This window comes from Phaethon lepturus, unplaced genomic scaffold, assembly GCF_000687285.1.
Source record: "Phaethon lepturus isolate BGI_N335 unplaced genomic scaffold, ASM68728v1 scaffold3472, whole genome shotgun sequence".
Classification (NCBI taxonomy): domain Eukaryota; kingdom Metazoa; phylum Chordata; class Aves; order Phaethontiformes; family Phaethontidae; genus Phaethon; species Phaethon lepturus.
This window is the reverse complement of record NW_010522501.1, coordinates 44,846-64,283: the sequence shown is the minus strand read 5'-3', so window position 1 is coordinate 64,283 and position 19,438 is coordinate 44,846. Positions and strand designations below refer to the sequence as shown.

General features: G+C 35.4%; 1 protein-coding gene across 1 annotated transcript in view; it reads left to right on the top strand.

Annotated features, from left to right (window-relative positions):
- Window positions 1-19,438, top strand: part of SDCCAG8 (serologically defined colon cancer antigen 8) — a gene marked incomplete at its 5' end in the record, with an annotated part of 65,562 nt that overhangs the window by 20,972 nt on the left and 25,152 nt on the right. Inside the window, 3 exons of the mRNA XM_010281818.1 lie at window positions 439-573; window positions 3,824-3,940; window positions 15,620-15,762. Of these exons, the coding sequence (XP_010280120.1) occupies window positions 439-573; window positions 3,824-3,940; window positions 15,620-15,762 (395 nt within the window). The remainder of the gene's footprint in view (window positions 1-438; window positions 574-3,823; window positions 3,941-15,619; window positions 15,763-19,438) is intronic.

Sequence of the window (19,438 nt, the reverse complement as noted above, 5' to 3'; positions counted from 1 at the left end):
GAACTTCAAAATTAATTTAAGATCTGTGGTTAAAATGACAGTTTTCTTTAGCTGGGGGAACATGACTTGGTTTAAATCAATCTGCATAAGGATGGATAAGAAGCTCTTAAATAGTACTTACAGCCGCAAGACTAACGCAACCAGCTGCTTCTGACACTTTGTCCATACTAACAAGTCCTGGAGACTAGTCCAGTTGATGAAAAGTTTCAAGTAAACTATTGTGTGATAAATCAATTCAAAATAATGAACCTATTGTTAAAATCATTTAGCCATACTCTGCTATATTTTTAAATTATATTTTATTACTTTTTACTATAAATATGTAATTTTATATTATGTATTTAATAGTATCTATTTTGGCTACATGGAGTTTCTTTCAAGGAGAAAGTCCCACAAGATTCACATTGTGTCATTACAGTGTTCTTGGTCTTTTTGCAGGTGATGGCCATGTCTGAGAATGTGGCCATGTTGGAGGCTCAGGTAGAGAGAATTACAAGAGAAAAGAACTCTCTAGTTAACCAGTTAGAAGAATCGCAACATCAGCTTGCATCTCATGAAATGGAGATGAATAAGGTAGGTGCATTTATAAATGAGTATTGAGCTTGGTTTTCCTTATCACTGTGGCCTGAAAGATTTTTTTTCTTTCTGCATTTTGCTCTGTATTGGTAAAGAAGGTGGGATAAATGTAAACTTCATCTGAATATCCCAGAGGCACAATTTCACATGTAAAAAGATAACTTTTTCAGTCTGCCAAGTCACTTTGTGATGCAAAAGCTAACCTTTCTATCTTGCAGACTATGCAAATCACTACCTAAAACTGCAAGCCAGTGTTTCATTAAAAATTGCATTTGATGTGAATGAGACAACATAGTATTCAACCCTGTCCTGTAATTGCTAATCTCTGTGATATGCAATGCTAAAATAAAGGGAGCTGTATCAAATAATTGTTTTTTAATACTGTCCTGTGGAATTTGTATGTAGTGTACTGCTTTATTCATTAGTATTGATGATATGCATTTTAAAAAGAGGTCTTTCTTCCAGCTAAGAAATGTAGTTTAACATCTATCTATGTATGTGTATCACTTCTGGATGCTTTATTTTGTACATTTTTCAACCTATTAGAGCCTTAATGTGGGTCATGACATGAGAAAGAAAAAACAATTGCCATCCAAAACTTATGCTGGAGTGTGACATATAGTTAAAGTGATTATTTTCATTACCTTAGTTTCCTCATTCAGTTGTTACAGAAATAACTTCCAACTTAATGAAGATGAGGGCGTGCTAAATTTCTATAGACTAGACAATCTGAGAATTCAGATTTGTTACAACCTCTTGAAATGTCTATATACTTTACCAATAATCCTAGGGCCAGTCCTACCTCCCCAGTTGTTAACTGCAAGGTTTTGGCAAGCAATTCATTCTCTAGGTCTCTAGAGACTTCTGGAGAGGTTTTCATCAGCTCCTGTCTTCCTCTGCTGTTCCTGTTGGTAGAAATAGGTGAAAGTATTGCGGAACACTTAACAGCAAAAAGTCATCCAAACTTATTAGAAAATTTAATTCTACTTCAGCTGAAAGACAAATGAGGGAGCATTTTAAGAATGTCAAAATGGTTTGATTTACTATTGCTGAAACATGCTTTTGGTTTTTCAGACTGGGTTCACAGAGGACTAACATCACTTACCGGGGGGTGTGGGAAAAAAAGGTAGTAGGTATAAATATCCACTGGTCTGGAAAGAACAATTTTATAGCCTACCAATTTGAAGCAGTCTCCCAGGAGAGGTGACACTGTGGTTCCAGTCCCTGCTTCAGTTAATCAATACAAAGTTGAATAGGTGGCCACCTTGCCGTAGTCTGTGCTGTGTTGTTACTGCACTGTCCTGGGAGATTGGAAAACTGCATTTGTGTCTCGCTTCTGGATTGAGAAATCTCAAACATCCCAGAGGAGGGCCCCGAGCATTGAGCTGTCAGGACTATGTGCATCATCCTGACATTTTTCATTGACTATGTAAGTGACATCCATGCTTGTGAATAAGACTCCTTGTTTCCAAACTCGGTTTGCCATTATTAAAAACAGAAAATAAAAACATGTTTCCTTTTGAATTTTATCTGAAATGTTTTTTTTTCTGCATGCACCAGAAGTCAGGGAAAAAAGTTTGGAGTGAGAGGTTTTTTCTTTCATTCTGAACTATGAGGAGACTGAAAAATCCAGTATTATTAGGACAGCACCATCTGCTGATTCTTCTGCGTTATTCCCTTTGTACCATGTATGGGGGAGCTGAAGGTGAGGGTGGCTGTATTTTTTTTTTTTTTTGCTTGGAGGAAGTGACGTGTCACACTTTGTTACATCCTTCATATAAAGAAAGGAGGAGGTAGAAAGGCAGGGTTGGCAATCCATGCCAGTTGCATTTTAGGATTTTTAGCTGCATATTTTTTCAGTATTAAAAAAAGAATACTTTAGAACTTTGCTATTCTTCAGAGCATTTTCTACCTTGTGCTATTTACAGCGGGGCTAAATTCACAAAGTGTCCTTTGAACTTCTTAGTTATGACAGTTGGTTTTGTTTTTTTCCTAAGGTGATTTAATTGCAGTATGTGCATTTACTTTTACCCTACCTTTTTTTTAAGAAGAAGGAAAAAAAAGTAGTAAAATGAGAAGGGGAGTGAAACTTAAAAGTAGAAATTAATTTGGGTTGTAGAATGTGTGTGAGGAGATTGCATAGGGGACTGTAGCAGCAAATTAAGTGTGCACATCTAGGAAGCAAGTCTGGTGAAAGAATAGAAGTGGGTCAGGAAAGCAGAGTGAGTTGGAAAGAAAGTTCTCTAGCTGTGAGCAAACACATTTGTGTTTTCCTTAAGGAATGTGCATGTATTTATCTTTGGTCAATTAAGGTGAAATGAACAGGCACAAATTGGAGGGGATTGCATGGGATAAGGACAAAAAGGGGGACGGCTTGTCCACCATCCTTCTCCATTCCCAACACATCAGTTCAAACAGAATCCTTTAAAAGTAGTCTTAGATTGGGAAATGAGAGAATAACATCCCTGCACAGTAGTAGTGAAAGTTATGTGGGAGGGATTGGTGTGGGGTTTTTTTCTTTCTCTTTCTCCTAAGATGTCCCTAGAACCTTTGAAGTTGAGCTGCCTTCAGGTGGAAAGGAATGAGGAGGTAACGTAAAGAACATCCCAACAGCAGGGGATAATTGCTGCCTTTTTGAAAGTGATACTGGGTTTCTTTAAATGTTGCTCTGATACCTTTCTTCTGGCCCATGCATATATTTGAATTAGGCATTGTTTTTAAAAAAATTATCTTCAGTTTGTAGTAAGTCTTAATCTTCTGATGTAATTTTGAAAATTATTGTATTAACATCTAAACATTTTCTTTCTTAACAGTGGAAAATTGGCAAGACTATGCCCATATATAAAATGTAGTGCGATAGACCCTTTACTTGTGGGTTTTAAAAGTGTTGACACAGACTTTCTTGGGATTTTAAGAGAGAATGGGAGAAGAATATAAAACCAGCAACTGTAGTTTAACTGTATTTAGTAGCACATGTATTTACAACATAAATATTTATACTTAGCAAAATCTTGATCTAAATATAATTGAATCTAGAAGGCACTGCATATTTCAAAGTTAATGACTGTGTAGAGAATTCAGATTCACCTTTTTATATAAAAACATTTACCATGTGTAGTCTTAAAAATCTGTAAATTAAAATATGTTGCATTTAAATGACCTCTAGAGGGCACCAAAAGATCTAATAGCAAACCCTGGGCTATGGATTCTTCAAGCTACAGATCATGTTGTCTGTGTAATCTAACAGGTGTGTGGAGAAATGCGCTATCAGTTGAATCAAACCAAAATGAAGAAGGATGAGGCAGAAAAGGAGCTCAGAGAGTACAGAACAAAAACTATAAGGGAGCTTGAAATTAAGGACCAGGTAAGAGATAATACTGCTATAACTTTGCAGTTATTAGAAACCTGAGAAGGGTTATTTCGGAAGCTGGAATGATTCGTTTTTCTAGTAGTGGTCATTTATTACTGTTAAATGGTTTCTAAATTTATGGCAACAGGCCAGCTATTACTGTTAAATAAATACCTCTTGGTTATCTTATTCTTGTTTTCAGCCCTAGTATGTTCAGTTTTACATAATACTCATCCCATGCTGTCATATAGAATTACTCTATCATATGTATTAATACAGCGTAATTAAATTGTATGTACTATATACATATGTTTATACACTTTTTCTCACAAATAAATCCACACATAATTACGCATACATGCAGCCTGACAAAAAATTAGAGATTCTAAGTATAATGTAATGATACCAAAATTGAAAATCATTTATCTTCCAGTTTCTTTAAAGATTCAAGGTTAATGAATGCTGGGATTCATAGAAAAGTTAAAAACAAAACAAAACAAAAAATAACCATTTAGAAGAAAAAACTATATAAAAATTCCACTAGGCATTAATTGTTGATTATCTAAAACTGTGTTTTATAATAATACAAAAACCAGTGTATGCCTTAGAGGTAGCCTGTGAGAAAACATCCCATGCAGTAAGAAAGATTATTAGAGTAACCTGCGACATACTTGGCAAACAGCTTGAACAGGTGTAATCTTCATGTTTTGAAGTGCCCTTTTTGTTGAGGTTCTATACATTTTTCTCTAGGTTTTCCAACTTCCAGTTGTTACTTCATAAGTTATGATTTGCACATGAGAGTGGATGTCTTCTGAATACACAGATGTATAAGATGCACATGAGGATTTTTTTTTATATGCATTTTGTTATTAGAGCAGCCTATGGGTTTTAAATTGTTCTTTTTATTATAAATCAGTGAACACATCAGTCCTGTAGGGAAAAATGTGGTATTTCTAAAATTATATTTTTATTTATCAGTTCCCCAAAATATTAATGTAGGACAATAAGTTTATTAATTTAATGAAGTATGAGCTTAGGCTGGAAGCAATATTAATTCAAAATATAATCAAAAGATATGTAAAATCCAAAAGTAGAAGTTTACTAGGTAAAATAACTCTTCAATATGTATAGAAAAGTATACAGTGCAGAAAAACAGGGGCCTTAAAAGCATTTTGTTTTCAGGGTTGGATTTTTTTTCTTTTTTTACTCCTGCATCCTTTAGGCCTAAGGACATTTTAAAAAACAAAAAACAGGCTTGTCGTCTGTGTCTTGACAGATATCACAGATAAGAGAGTTGGCATAATCTTGGCATACAAATAAAACAGGATGTGTTTAATAAGATATTTGAAGAAGTATCTTGGTTTTTAAATCCTGTTCTCCAACTTGCTTAAGGATTGCCTTTTGAACAAATTGCAAAATTCAACAAAATATTTTAACCTCATGTATCGACATACTGGTATTTCATTCGGTGTGGGAATGAATACACCAAAATGTGGTGATTTATAATTTGATAAAGTGAAATGATGGGAGGGGGAGTTCCTATCAGCAAAGATTATTAGAGTAATTCAGTAATGCGTAAAGTAATTATATTGTTAAAATATGATTGTTGGTTCTTTTAAAAAAAAGGAAAACAAACTATTTTGAAATTCTCAGGCTCAGCATCTAGCAGCTGGTTTATAGCTGTGGCTCTAGTAACCAAGAAAGTTCTGTAGAGGTCCTAATATTATTTCATATGTTAAAAGGCAACCAAAAAGAATGTGTGTACATTTTGGGGTGGGGTTTTTTGTTGTGTTTTTTTGTAAAATTTTATCCAATAATAGTAAGTCATTGAAAATTATTTCATTTAAATGAAATGAAAACAGCGCAATTGCATCTAGCTTTGTATTTAAAGAAAAACCTAAAATGTTTCATCTTATATGGCAATGAAGAGCAAACAGTAATTGTTCTTTGGTCTCTCAGCCATGACCTGACCTTCTGGCTAAGAGAGTGAGTTGATACCTTCCTTGGCCACCATCTGTTCGTAATAGATAAGTATTTATTTTTTAAAAGCAGAGACACAACAATGTGTGAATATTTTCAGGCCATTCTATATTAAATTGGGCATTTTTCTGTTTTAAAAGACAAGGCTCATGTTTCAGATTGTCTTTTGATATATTGAAAGCAACTTTACTGTTTCTTGAAGTATGATTGTATTTTTAATTGTGCTGTGGATAACTTTCAGATTTGAAGATGTATTTTAGTTTCTCTGTAGTGACTTTTAAAAAGGGATTAATCAGGTGTGCCAGAATAGGCAGAAATCCCCATATGTACAATTTAGGATGAACAGATACATATATTATATGTCAGTAAATACAGATAAATATTTATCATACACTGATATTTAAGTTCTTCAAAACTGCATTTGTATAATTTTGGAAAATTAAAGGGAGTATATATATTTGGTCTTATTTTCTTTTATTCTAATTTCTCTTTTCCTACTTTATTACCCTGTTAAGACTAATACAAATATTGGCACCTTTGTATGACTACCTGTTATTAATATTTGACACGAATATTTCTTAGAATAAAAAGGAAGAAGCAATGAGCAATGTTGCCATTTAAACTGAATAAGTGTTTTGTAATATCATCCATCATGATCCTGATTAACACGAGGATTATGGAGGGGGTGGGGAGAAGACACATACCACACAGTTTCTCTACCCAAAACCTGCATCTGTTCATCTGGCCCTGTGTGTTGTAAAGTAGCATAACCTACTGCCCTCTCTTCTTCTCTTTCAGCCCTCCCATTGTGGATGTAGCTGTGCTGAAATAACAGTGCCTTACGTAATACTTTTTCCTTCCTACGGGCAAGCTTTCTAAGTTACACGAGTATAATGCCTTCATGGCAGTAAACTCTGCCCACACTAGGGGTTGTACTAGCACAGCTATATCAGAGAAAAGTCACGCCCTCACCTAAATAGCTGTTATTAGAACAAAAATTGTGTGGCATATTTGACACAGCAGTACTTCACTTTTATAATACTTTTTCTGTGAATTTGGAAACACTATGTGGCATAACTTACACATTTCTAATAGAAATCATATTTCTGACACACTATGAAATTGTTTCCTCAGACTAGCATCACTTGCTCCTTTCTGCCCTGCATTATAAAAATAAAAATTAAGTACACTGCTTTCTGTTTGTCTGTAAATAATTTTAATTTGGTTTATAAAATGTTGCAAGCTTCAGCATGTAGAAGTGAAAACAGGTTTTTTTGTAGTATTGGTTTATGCAGTCCTAGCGAATTTGGGCGTCATCCTTGTTAGATAGTTCTTACCAGTAACACTGCACCACTTGGGAGTTGTGGTCTCCTTGTAATAAAGCGACAGGACATGTTAAATCCCACTTCAGAAACTGACTGAAGCTTTTAAATTTTATTTTACCATGTTTTGAGGAATTGGATAAATACTTTGTGTAGAAATAAATCCAAGCTGTTAATCTTAACCTGTAAAAAAACATTCTTTTAATACTGTCTAAAATTCAGCAAATGTAGTTTGAAGCAGGGGATTACAGAATTCTGTTGCCTACCTTATAGGTGACAGAATGAAAAGCTCTGGAAATACTACACCAAAACCCTCAGATTTTTAAGAGTTGCCTGTATGGAAGTTCATGAGCCCAAATAAAAAGAAGTCGGAGAGTCACTGATATGCACAACCTATACCAATGGAAAGAGCTGCACATCAAAGCATTTTTGTGTAGTATGACAGAACCTAAATGATGTCTCTGTACAGTATAGACTGACAATTTTGCAGACAAATAAAAATCTGGCAAAATTGCAGTCCAAACGCATTTGCCAAAAGGTATTTTGGGAACGTTTATCTCATTTGTCATAAATCCATGATTTATAGTAACCTAATTTAGATATTATAAGTGGAGAGATTACGGACTCTGTCTTCATTGGAAATAATGCAGGCCAAGAATTTGGGTATATATCCTGGAAATGCTGCAGTGTGTCCAATGCAAGACCAGTACAAACTTCTAAAGACACTGCTTCACTGAAATGTCCTTTTATGAGTAGGTACCAGACTTCCATGAGTCACGCTTTAAAATACTAGATTGAAACTCTTAGCATCAAGGCCTGACCTTGAGTATAATGGCCTTAAAAGTAGGAAAACCAAATTGATTTTGGACAAAAAAGCATGAAGAAAATGTGATCACCTTTGCTGTAACTGAACTCGTTTCAAGTTTTTTGAGGAAAAACATTGATCTACAACCCTGCAATATATAACAAAGAAATGTTTAATTACAAATATGATGTGGCTGATGCTCCTCTGCTATGGCATTGCTGTCCCCTGTCAGCCATCCGTTCCTCAAGGATCAGTGATATGATCAGCCTTAATTAAATTCTTAGTCATGTTGTCATAAGAAAAATCTCTGGGACTGGGATTCCCAGTAGTAGAATTTTCTGTACTGACTGGTCTGCATTTTCTATACCGGTCTGCTTCCCCTAAGCAGCTGGCCTGCTAAGAAGAATGACCCAGTTGGTAATCAGGATTTTATGGTTCGTAGGTGTAGTTGTCCCATGTAAGCTTGATCCATGTTCTGTCATCCGGTGTGATGTCACCCCAGTAGTATATGGAAAGGGAGAATAATTTATGTGCATTAAACATCATTCAGAGTAGGAAAAGTATTGCATAGCTCTTGGTATAAATAAATAATATATAATAAATAAATAATATAAATAAATATATGCATTATATTTAAAGAAATGCTTGGGTTTTGTTGGGTTTTTTTTCTTTAGACTAGAAAAGTGGTTGCTTTATCAATAAGTCATGCCAACAATCAGAAGAAAGAGACTGTAAAAGTACCCAACTATAACTTGTTGCTTGTTAATGCAGAGGTTTTTTTTCCAGCTATTCCTTAATGCTGTCCAAGAAAAAAGAGCCAATCCCACATCAGTGATCTCAAATACATGTTTGAAAGGATAAAAGGAATTAAGTTTTGTTCTCTCCTGTTTTTCAACAATGGAGTAGGAGTAATCTTCCCCTTTTTTCTATGTGCATCCCTCCTTTTCTGAAATTCCTTTATCAGCAAGGAAACGATCTATTTTGCCAAACCCCATTCTCTCCTCTGTTCCCAGCCTCTACCCCCAGTGCAATTAAGAAAAAAAAAAAAAAATCTTGTTCCACTGTGGAATAAAATCTCTTTCATATCTCTGCCGGTGGCTGCTGAGCTAATCTCTAGTACAGCAATGTTGTCTGTTAAAAATGTGACTGTAGTAATCTCTATGGGTTTCGAAGTTTTGTTCCTGAAATAGTATTGCCGTTCAAATATTTTGGCAAATTGAAAGCAAATATTTTTGGGGAAATAATGAGGTAAAATCCTTGTATAATACATTTCAGCCATTCACTCTTGTCAGTTTCCCAGGGTATTTACCCACAGTATCCAGGGGCCATGTTGCTCTTTGCACAAAGGAAGACATCTAAGACTATGGCTTAATTAAAAAATTGTGTGTGTGTATTCATAAATGTATACTGAGCAACATGAATTTTTTTCTTGCCCTAGCGCACAATTACAGGTAGAAAGTTTGCTTTAACGGGATTTAAAGATGTGTGCATTTAGGAGCATTCCCCCCCTATGCTATTCCCAGGAAGTTCATCCAGCACCCCTGCTCTTTCTAGCAAACTGCAGCGTCTTGTCTCCTATTAATTCTCAATCTTTTTGGAAGCCGAGAGTTTGCGGCTGCCGACCTTTGCTTAGGTAATGGCTCTCGTCTTGAGGCTCTGCCTTTTAGAGGAGCACATCAGGTGTCACAGTATGGCCAGGTGCCGTTACATTTCTTTGCAGTACGAGGGACATAATGGTCACAGAATTATTTTTCTTTGAGGAATTCAGGAGTCCCACCAGATCAGGCTAAAATAACAGCCACCCAACAAATTACAGCCTGCATTGCTTATCTAGGTTATGTCTTTGCTTGTCCTTCTGGTCTTTAGAGGTCAATTGATTTATGAGCCAGCCATAGGGAAAACGCTTCAAAAGAACCATGGTTGTGTACTGGGACTACTTCTCTTGTGTTTCTGCTCACATTAGTTGCCTTTCATGTCATGAAAGGTTTTTTCACATTTTTGTTTTGGGCTAAATGATTTGTAGAATTTGCAGTTGTCTCAGGATTTTTTTGAATTCACCTCTTCAAAAGAGGTGGTCTTTGTGACTCTTTTAGGCCTTGTGTACATTGTTTTCTCACAATGTATTTGTATTTTCTCATAGCTTTATAATAAATCTACTTCCAGAAAGGAGATTTCCCCTTTAAAACCAAATTTTCATAACTGCTTTGTAGCCTCATTCAGTTTTGAATGGGAAGCAGCAGTAATTCATATAGAGCGCAAAAGGGAGAAAAATATCGTTGGGACGTGGCAGGGGTTAACCTCGTCATGGCCCCTAACTATCTTTACAAAGTTGGATGGTTCTTCAGGTGCAATATGCTATGTCAGATGGCCATGCCTGGGAGGTCTGAGGTTTAGAGACCACTCAGAACATAGTGTTGCTTGATTGATATCAGGATTAGGATAGAAATGACTGCAAGTGACCCCTGCTGCATATGGACTGATAGCCATCTTTCCTCCAAGTAAAATACCTCAAAATCTTGCCACAAAAACAGTCTTGTTTTGTTGGGTTTTTTAAATTAAAAAATAAAAATTAAAAAAAATAGTGTTATAATAGAATATGATTGTTCTGTCCCTGATTAATTAGTATATTAATAAGTAAACAACGCAACATGGATTGAGATCGATGTTAAACAGTGCAAAAATTTCCTGTCACTGTTATATATAATTGTATGTGAATGGCTGTACTGGTGGTACCTCATAGTCCTTAATTATAGCCTCAGCCCTGTGCACTATCACTGATTTCACTGCTTTGAAAGGCTGCTTTAGGAAATGAAACTAAGCATCTGAACATCAGGGCCTGTAAAATTTTACTGTGTATTAATTTGAAGTGTATGTATTTTTATAGATGTTGATTGTCTTTAGGGGATGTGCCTCCCAATACAACCACTACAGTAATTATATTTCACTTTTTATTACTTTGTTCTTCTCTTTTTTGTTTTATTTTATATCACTTTAATCTTTTAATAATGGTGGAGAATGAAGTATGAAGGAAAAAGAAAGTACTGTAAGCTCATAAAAATATTTACCCCTCCAGAATTATTTTAATGCGGAATTTGTGCAATGGTATAGTCAGTGCAGAATTTATTTTTCAGGTTATATTCTGTATTTTCTTGCCTGGTGTGTGAGCATACTGTTACAACAGTGAATGTCATAAATCACTTATTAATTCATTTGGTTTTAATATATTTTTGATTTTGTTAGAAGGCTTCTAAAGTTGTTTTTGCATTTACTTCAGAGTATGAGTTCTTTTGTCACTGATTAATCATTCTCATTTGTTTTTTTTTTTAAAAAGGCGTTTGTCTTTTCTGTCAGTTTGCTGCTATTTAAAATTCTGTGAAAAACATCTGCTAGTTTTGAATTTAAAGTTGTGTTTTTCTGCATACAGTAGAGTCAGCATCAGTATGAAAAGAATTAAACAATTATTTTAATTTTTAATTTGGTTTGTTTTGAATGAAATTATTCTTTAATTTTATCCGAATTTCCAGAGATAAAGAGATGTCTAGGTAATTAAACAGCACATTTTTACAACATACATAAGTACTGTTAGGTGAAGATACTTTCAGATAATTTATGAAGAGGATATTTGAAGACTGACCCAGTGTTTGAGAAATCATCTTTTATGTTTTCCAGTAAGTTGCATTTATGTCACTGTCCAGTGTGTTCACTTGAAAATGCACTGTGAAAATCAAAAGATAATTTGTAAACTCATCATAAACTGATGAGTGAGAATTGAAACACTCATCTTAAGTGTTTCAAGAAAAAAATATAGAGGAGTCCTATATGCTTCAAAGTGGAAAACTTAAAATATAAAAGGTGGTTGGTGGCAATACTGAAAAAATAATAATTGATATAGAGTAAAATTTTACTGCAGTGCTGTTCAACCAGTGCTTTAATTTTTGTTTAGTAAAACTTCTTTCTTGTAAGTGAATTGGATACGCATGTGGACTGATGTTAATGTGTTTCAACATACTAATAATGATGTTTCTCTTACTGAGGTTTAGCCTGGCATCTTTCAATGGCAAAGTGCCTGTTGATATTCCTGTGAGTTTAGGCAACTGCAGTGCAAGACAGATGAAATAGTACTTTTAAAATTATGTGTGGAAGTAATAAGAATATTAAAGTTATGGAGTTAAGCACCAGAAGCTGCCTGTTCCAACCTTAATGTAGTCTTGTTGTACGTATACATTATGATAATTCTGTTCCTTGTTATACTGAAAATCTGTTTCAGATTTTGGTAAATGCAAGATTGTCATCTGTCTTTTTGCGGTTCTGTGCTCCATCTCTTGTCTCTCACATACATTGAAAAGTTAAGTACCTTGAAGAAATACTCTCTGATCATGTTGTAAAAAGCTGTATCACAAGTGATAGGCACTGAGGGATCAAATTAACGCTGCATGAGAAGCAGAGTTGTCAGCAAAATACTTTAGTTGGTGGTTTGTTTCTGTTTCTCTCCCTACAATTACACTGGGGCCCAGATAGCACAGCTACAGAACTGCTTGCAGCTTCCCGGAAGAAGAAATGGGAGCTAAAAGTAACACAAAAACTAGTTTTGAGCAGTTTTGGAAAGATGCTGTCTGATAAAGTTCCTTGCAGGAACAGTGGAGAAGATTCATTTGTTCTGTAATTTCTTTGTATTTTAAATTCTGATTTTATTGTGATTACCTAGTGCTGGACTGGACTTGACATATTTCAGGATAGAGTGTATACATTTGTGAGACTATTGCTGTTTGCAGGAGGGGGAAGCACGTTGGGTTTTTATTGTATGACCTAGTGTCAAGTTGGGAGGCTTTAAATGTTTCAAACTATTGTCAGAGTTTTTAAACCAAAGTAACAGGTAGCGTTCAGAGTATGGACTGTGTGTTTTCAGCATGATAATGTGTGGCTCCTACCAAATTATTTTCAAAGAATGTTTTCTGGTGTTTGAAAAAGAAGAATTTAATTGATATCCCTAAATATACCTGGATTAGATGTTTCTGGTTTCTGAGTTGCTGTTAGCATGTTCTCTTGGATGGTACTTTTCTGCCATCCCTTTCACATGAGGTTGTCTGCTGTTTCAGCCATGGTCATTGCCAGAATTCTTGTGTAGAATTCCTACTCTTCTTATAGCTCCTGCTGTGACTACCTCTAAATATTGGTATTTTAAGATATATTTATATAAATCTATAAACACATACACACATGCACCAACACGCACATACATGTGTGTTATGAGTGTGTGTAAGGGAGCTGATTCTGATTTTTGAATACTGATGAAAGTAGCAGAAGTAAAATTGTTCTTCAAAACCAATGTTTCCTCTCTTGATACTTTTTATAGAAATCATTAGACTCATGTGAATCTTTAAAGATCCTGTCATGGAATCATTGAGAATTTCCCTCTGCACTTTCATGACAACTGAAATCTATGGATGTATTCTTGAGTTCAACCCTGCAGGTTCAACATCTGGCTGATGGAAGCAGAATATTTTCACCAGAGGTTCTTGCACTTGGAATTTGCTTCCTTCTGTGGGTCTGTGTCAAAACCTGACTGAGCCTGTTTAACTCGAGGCAATGGTGTAAAGCCCATCTGTTCCTTGAAACTTTTCCCTGAAGGAGTGATCTAGAGTGTATTTATGTTCTCAGCTGTGCTCATGCTTTTTCAAATACTTAGCTGATGCTGTTTGACTAACTTGTGGTTTGGTTTTTTTAAAGGTATGCTGAATGGATGTATTCTTAAAGCAAATTTTAAGAACGTTGTAGAACTTCCCTATCTTTAACTTGTAAAGACAGTGAAGAACTTGTGTCCCTGCTTACTATAAATGGAGAAATAACAATGACAATAATGAACTGCTGCTGTTAAGAGGGCTCAAATGTAGAGAACCCACTGAGACTCCTGTTGTTCTACTTAAAATATGCAGAAGTCTCTGGAAATAAGTGGAAGGGCAAAGCATATGTAACTGAATACGTTTGCACACCTGGTTTTAAACTATTCTGACAGCGTAATTGGTTGTTACGTTCTTTAGAGGGGAAAAGTACTCGTAATTTTGCCAATAGTTTCACTGTCTTTGTATTTGAACTTGGAATTACCGATTTAATTTGGTAGGTAGTCTATGTGATAAAGCAAGGTGACATTCAAATTCTAGACAAAATTTTCATCATGAACCTTTGTTGAGTGCTCTTGGGGGAGAAAAGGTACAGTTAAGTAATTAGCAAAATTAAAAAAAAAAAGAACATTATGAAACCTTTTTCTGGATGAAAAGATTGTATCTATCTGCAACATCATGACTTATTGTCAGTGGTTTAGATTAACATTTGCATGGGAGGAAAAGAGACAACATTATTATGAAGGTGCTTCAAGTGCAAATATTGGGGCTGAATTGCATTCATTTGTTCTTGTAGTATGTTTGAATTAATAATTTCATTAACTAAAGATACTGAGGCTTGTCTACATGAGGAAGCTATCACAAAATAAGTTATGGTATAAATTTAAAGTATAATCGCTATTCAGCGCTAACTCCTTATAAGAACAATTTTATTCTGTACTACAAATGACCTTTCACAGTTTAGTTCACTGAAAAACATGGAAGTTCCCTCTAGCCTCAACGATGAATAAATATTTTTTGTAGGGAGTTAGTGCAGAATAGTTACTACATGATAAAATTACTTTGTTAGCTTGTTCTTACTCCACTGGCCCCCTTAAAAGCATCCTTAGGACAAAGTATAATATTACATTACAGGTGTGTTTCTACAGGTACTTGTATGTTGTATATGGACTTGGAGCAAAATATATTCCTTCTGAGAATATTTGTGAAAAATGTTTAAATTGTTGATAATATGAATCAATTTAGAGATATTAAGTCCAGTATGCTTCACTGGAACTAAAGATGCTGATTGTACAAATTTGCCTATTGTTATTTGTAAATAGACTCGTTGACTATGTTATACTTACTTACTATGTTTAGCTGACATATAAGTACTAATGATGTTAAGAAAGTTGTAGGATTCACAGCAGCTGGTATGTTTAGGATTCAGTTGTCAGTCATAAATAACTTATTTTCAATAATGGTAAAATCACAAAACGACCTTTATTCTCTTGCGTAATACTATGTGAATATGACAAAGCTAAATTCCCACATGTCATTGCTTATGTAATAGATAAGCAAAACAAATAACCACAAGAGCTATCCTATGTCCAGCAGCTTCTGAAGATGGCTGCTGTTCTGCTGCCTTCTGGCTTTCTAGCACAGTGAATTCGGGACACAAATATGGAAGCCTTCACATGAGAATATCGGAAAATGATTGAATGTGTGCATCTCTTAAGCTGCATGAAGACATTAACACTGATTGTGCATTAATGTCTTTAAATACAATACGCATTTTGGCATTTCATAAGAATGTAATTTCAAATACTTTCATTTGCTTGTTTTGCTGTTTTTACCAAAAAACTACTGTTGTAAAACAAAAGTGTGCATTACTTTTCAGGAGCTTTGATCACATTAAGATTTATTGTCTTAAAATGTATCTCTCTGCATTTTTTTAAATATACTTTCCTTGGTTCTACAATTTTCTAAGAAAATAGAAAAACTGGGACTAGAGCTGAATGGGAACAAACAGCATTTGGAACAAGCCCAGCAGGATGTGACAGGAGCCAGAGAGGAGTGCCTAAAACTGACAGAACTGCTGAGTAAATCTGAACACCAACTGCACCTCACCAGGTACCCCTTATCCTATTACATGCTTTAGTATCAATTTCATTCTGCTAATTTTTTGCCACAGGCTTCACCACAGTTGTTATAGATACTTGCAGTCATTGACTGCATGGGCAGCCCTCAGTCATGTTAAAAGTGGAGATTTAAGTAAGTGAGTTATGAAGTACAAAGTGAGTTATGAACTATAATTTATGAAAGTGAATTACTGGTATGAAGAAAAGGCAATGTTCATCCAGTGATGAGGTAGCATGCTTTTGGGAAGGAAGAAGAGCAGGGAACAGTGCAGCTACGTTCTTTTTGTTGTTGCTGTGTTTGGTAGGACAAAGACATTTCAAATGTTATTTGAGACTGTAATGTATAACAGCACCTTTAAGCATAGGACTTTTCAGATTAATAACCTGAACTTTCTGCAGCAGAATGACCAGGAATGTATAAATTAACATAATCATGTTAAGCTTCACTGAAGATTAAACAATCAAAAGGTAATATTACTGTCTATGAATAGGAGGTAAACTCAAGTATGTGAGGAGGGTGTTTAAGTCACTTGCTCAGTGGAGATGTGGTACAATGCAAACACTGTGTGATTAGAGACTTTGCCCAAGCTTATTCTATCCTTGGATATAGCTCCCAAAGCCATTTACTGTACTATTCATTACACATTTCTAGAAAACACTGAAAGTTAACATGCCAATTATTCATTGCAGCTTGGGTTTTGGTAACTGCAGGAATTTTTCCTTTTGCCACAGATAATGCTGTTGTCTGACTGTTTGCAGGGTTTTGTTTTGTTCTGTACCCTGATTGCCTCCAAGAGTCAACATCCAGAAATAAATCTGGCAGCTTTTACTCAATCCTTAAGGAAAAAAAGTTGTTAGTTTAAATTTTACATGGCAGGGAAAAAACCCTCACATTTTTATTATTTAAGAGAAGTCTGCGTGTTTATCCAAGTCTTCTACTCTTTGGGCTTTGTGAGAATTCTGCCATTGAGTAACTGAAAATAAAATAGAGCCTTGCCTAAAGTATTAAATTCAATGAATCGCTTTTTTATTCAGCTATGTTTTTGTGTAATTCAGAGCACGGTTGTTTAACAGATGGAAGAAAGTACCACTCGAACAGCCTGTATTTAGAGAAAAAATATGCTAGAGGTTAATGAACTTGAAAAAAGTTTTGGGTGAGTTGTTAAGATATCTAAAGTTTGGATTTAGCAGAACTTTGTTAATAATGATTTGTTGTGATAGTTAACCAAATGGCTTACCATGCTCCTTTTACCAAAAGTCTGATCGTATGCAATAAAGCTCTGGATATGTTGGAGGAAATCTGACTAGCTAATTTTTTGTTTGGTTTTTTGTGAAAATACTCAACTTGTAAAAGCTGAGGACTATTGCCTACATTTACATAGCGAGGTACTTAAAGCTGGATACCTCACATACAGATGATTCAGTTAGCTTTTCAATCTGTGGTCTGTGACTCAGGAATTTTCTGAGATGCAAATCACTGGAGGCTGGGAATGGTATTTTGGGCAAGTAATGCTCTGTGCTGGACCTGTTCTCATACACTTTCACAGGTGTCTGTTTTTTGAGACAAATGCTGGACTGCCAAGGCTTCTTTGTCTGACCTAGTGCAGCCACTCTTCTGCAATGTCCTAGTCTCCATTTTTTTTCTACTTTGTGTTCATGTTATGGCCTCTGCTTAGAAGTAGTTTTCTAAGTAGTGAAATGTTTTCTATGGTGACATCTAATTGCTGGAAAAATGTATACATTGAAGCATGGGAAATAGGTTCAAATCTTTCTCCTTGATATTCCCCAAATTCTATAACACTTTGTTCTTTGTAGGTTTTTGTGTCCTTTAAAATGTCTGTCTGCTTTCCAGAAATACATTAGGTGATGTTGCTGTGAGGGTGAAGGGGGGTAGGGGGGGAATGAGAGATTCATTGCTCCTAACTATTATCTCTTGCCCTGCGTACTTAGATTGGTAGGGCAGCATTTAGAGATGTTCTTGCTTAATCGCCTGTTTTCCCTGGGTCGCAGAGGAAAAGATCCCCTACTGAAATGAAACTTTTCCTTAGCCTGTACTCTTTTTCTTCCTCTCAGATCAATTCCTGTCAGAACAGGTTTTCTGTATTAGTGAAGGTATAAATGTTACATGTCTGTAGTGACATTAGTTTTGCATTTTTAACTCAGCATGTTTTTAATGGACTGGAACATCCATAGTTGTTGCATGTGAACCTTATTCGCTTACGGTCTGCCTTCTTTCATTCTTTATTCCCTTCACCTCAAATGGCAGCTGTGCCAGTGAAAATACTCACTTGAAGGGTAGTGGTAGTAGCAATCCTATGGGGGTTATGGACTCATTCACCGTGGCACTTGCCAAAGAAAACAGATTTTAAGCTCTAGAGTCCTGCCTGTGGGAGGTTGCTGCAGAAATTGCACTGATTTAGTGCATCTCTTGGGTATTCTGGCCTTGGCCTCATCTTGCTGATTTCCCTCTTTTCAGGAGAGGACCAGCTGGTCCACTCCAAGTCTTCTCACAACGCTGGGCTTGAGGGGGGCCTATACTGCTGTTACGCGGTTATGGGTAGTCTTTCTTGTTGCCTTGCATGACCTATCTGGGTTGTTCTGGCAAAAATGACAGGTAGCTGAGGAGATACAGAAAGAATTCTTTGTTTTGTATGAATTGGTATGTTATTCACTGATTCTAAGTTTTTATATTATAAACCAATGGAATAATAAAGTGCGTAAGAGAACTTTGGGGTTTAATGTATGAAAATTAGATGTTAAATATTATTTGAATGGATTAAATGAGAAAGAGCATGCAGTCTATGTCTTAATGAGAAAAAGTAAGTGCTCTGCAGAACTGCACTCTTCTTCAGGAGTCCCACTTCTTTTGCTGCATCCTAGTTTTCAGACACCGTTGATTGATTACCAACTAAACAGCTTCTAAGTTAACAAAATGTACTTGTTAAAAATCAAGAAAAAGGTTACAATTAGCTATTCTAAACCATTGCCACAGAGTTTAAATTTGCCTTTTCCTGTCACCTTTCTTCCTGGAGCAATATGGCGCTTAGAAATCTGTGCTATTAACATGCATTTCCTGGTATTGAATCTAGTTAGTAATTCTAACTTGTATGTCTTCAAATGACTGGGAAAAATACAGAACTTTTGCTGTGTAGTTTTGATTGTCAGTCATGTAACTTTGCAGATGTCGCCATGCTGTGAGACTGACCATGCTTGTTTAAAGTATTTAATTTTTTTTTAACCTAGTTTCAGCTTTGTGTTTATTAGTATTAGAGTTACTGTAGTAGGAGAATCTTAGGAAATTACTTCTGAAGTCAAAGTTAAATTGCCATTACTTTGGCAAGATTGGGTCTTGCTAATGAAGCTTACCTGAATCCATTCTTCTGAGAGTAGAAAACATACAGATCTATTGTTCTTACTTCATGAAAGAAAAATTGTTAAAAATCATGTCAGTATGCGAGTGGAAAAGATCACATAAAAGATGCAAGATGTTAACAACTTGCCCACATCTTTGTATGTCATCTAATTTAATAAAATTTTTCACTATTCTTGTGTAAGGGAATCATCATTAACAATCTTTCCGCTTCTTGTTTCAAAACAAATCTCAAGTTATTCTTTGTTTCAGTTGTAGTTCAATGTAGTTTCTGTTTGCATATGCCAAAGCAGTTAAA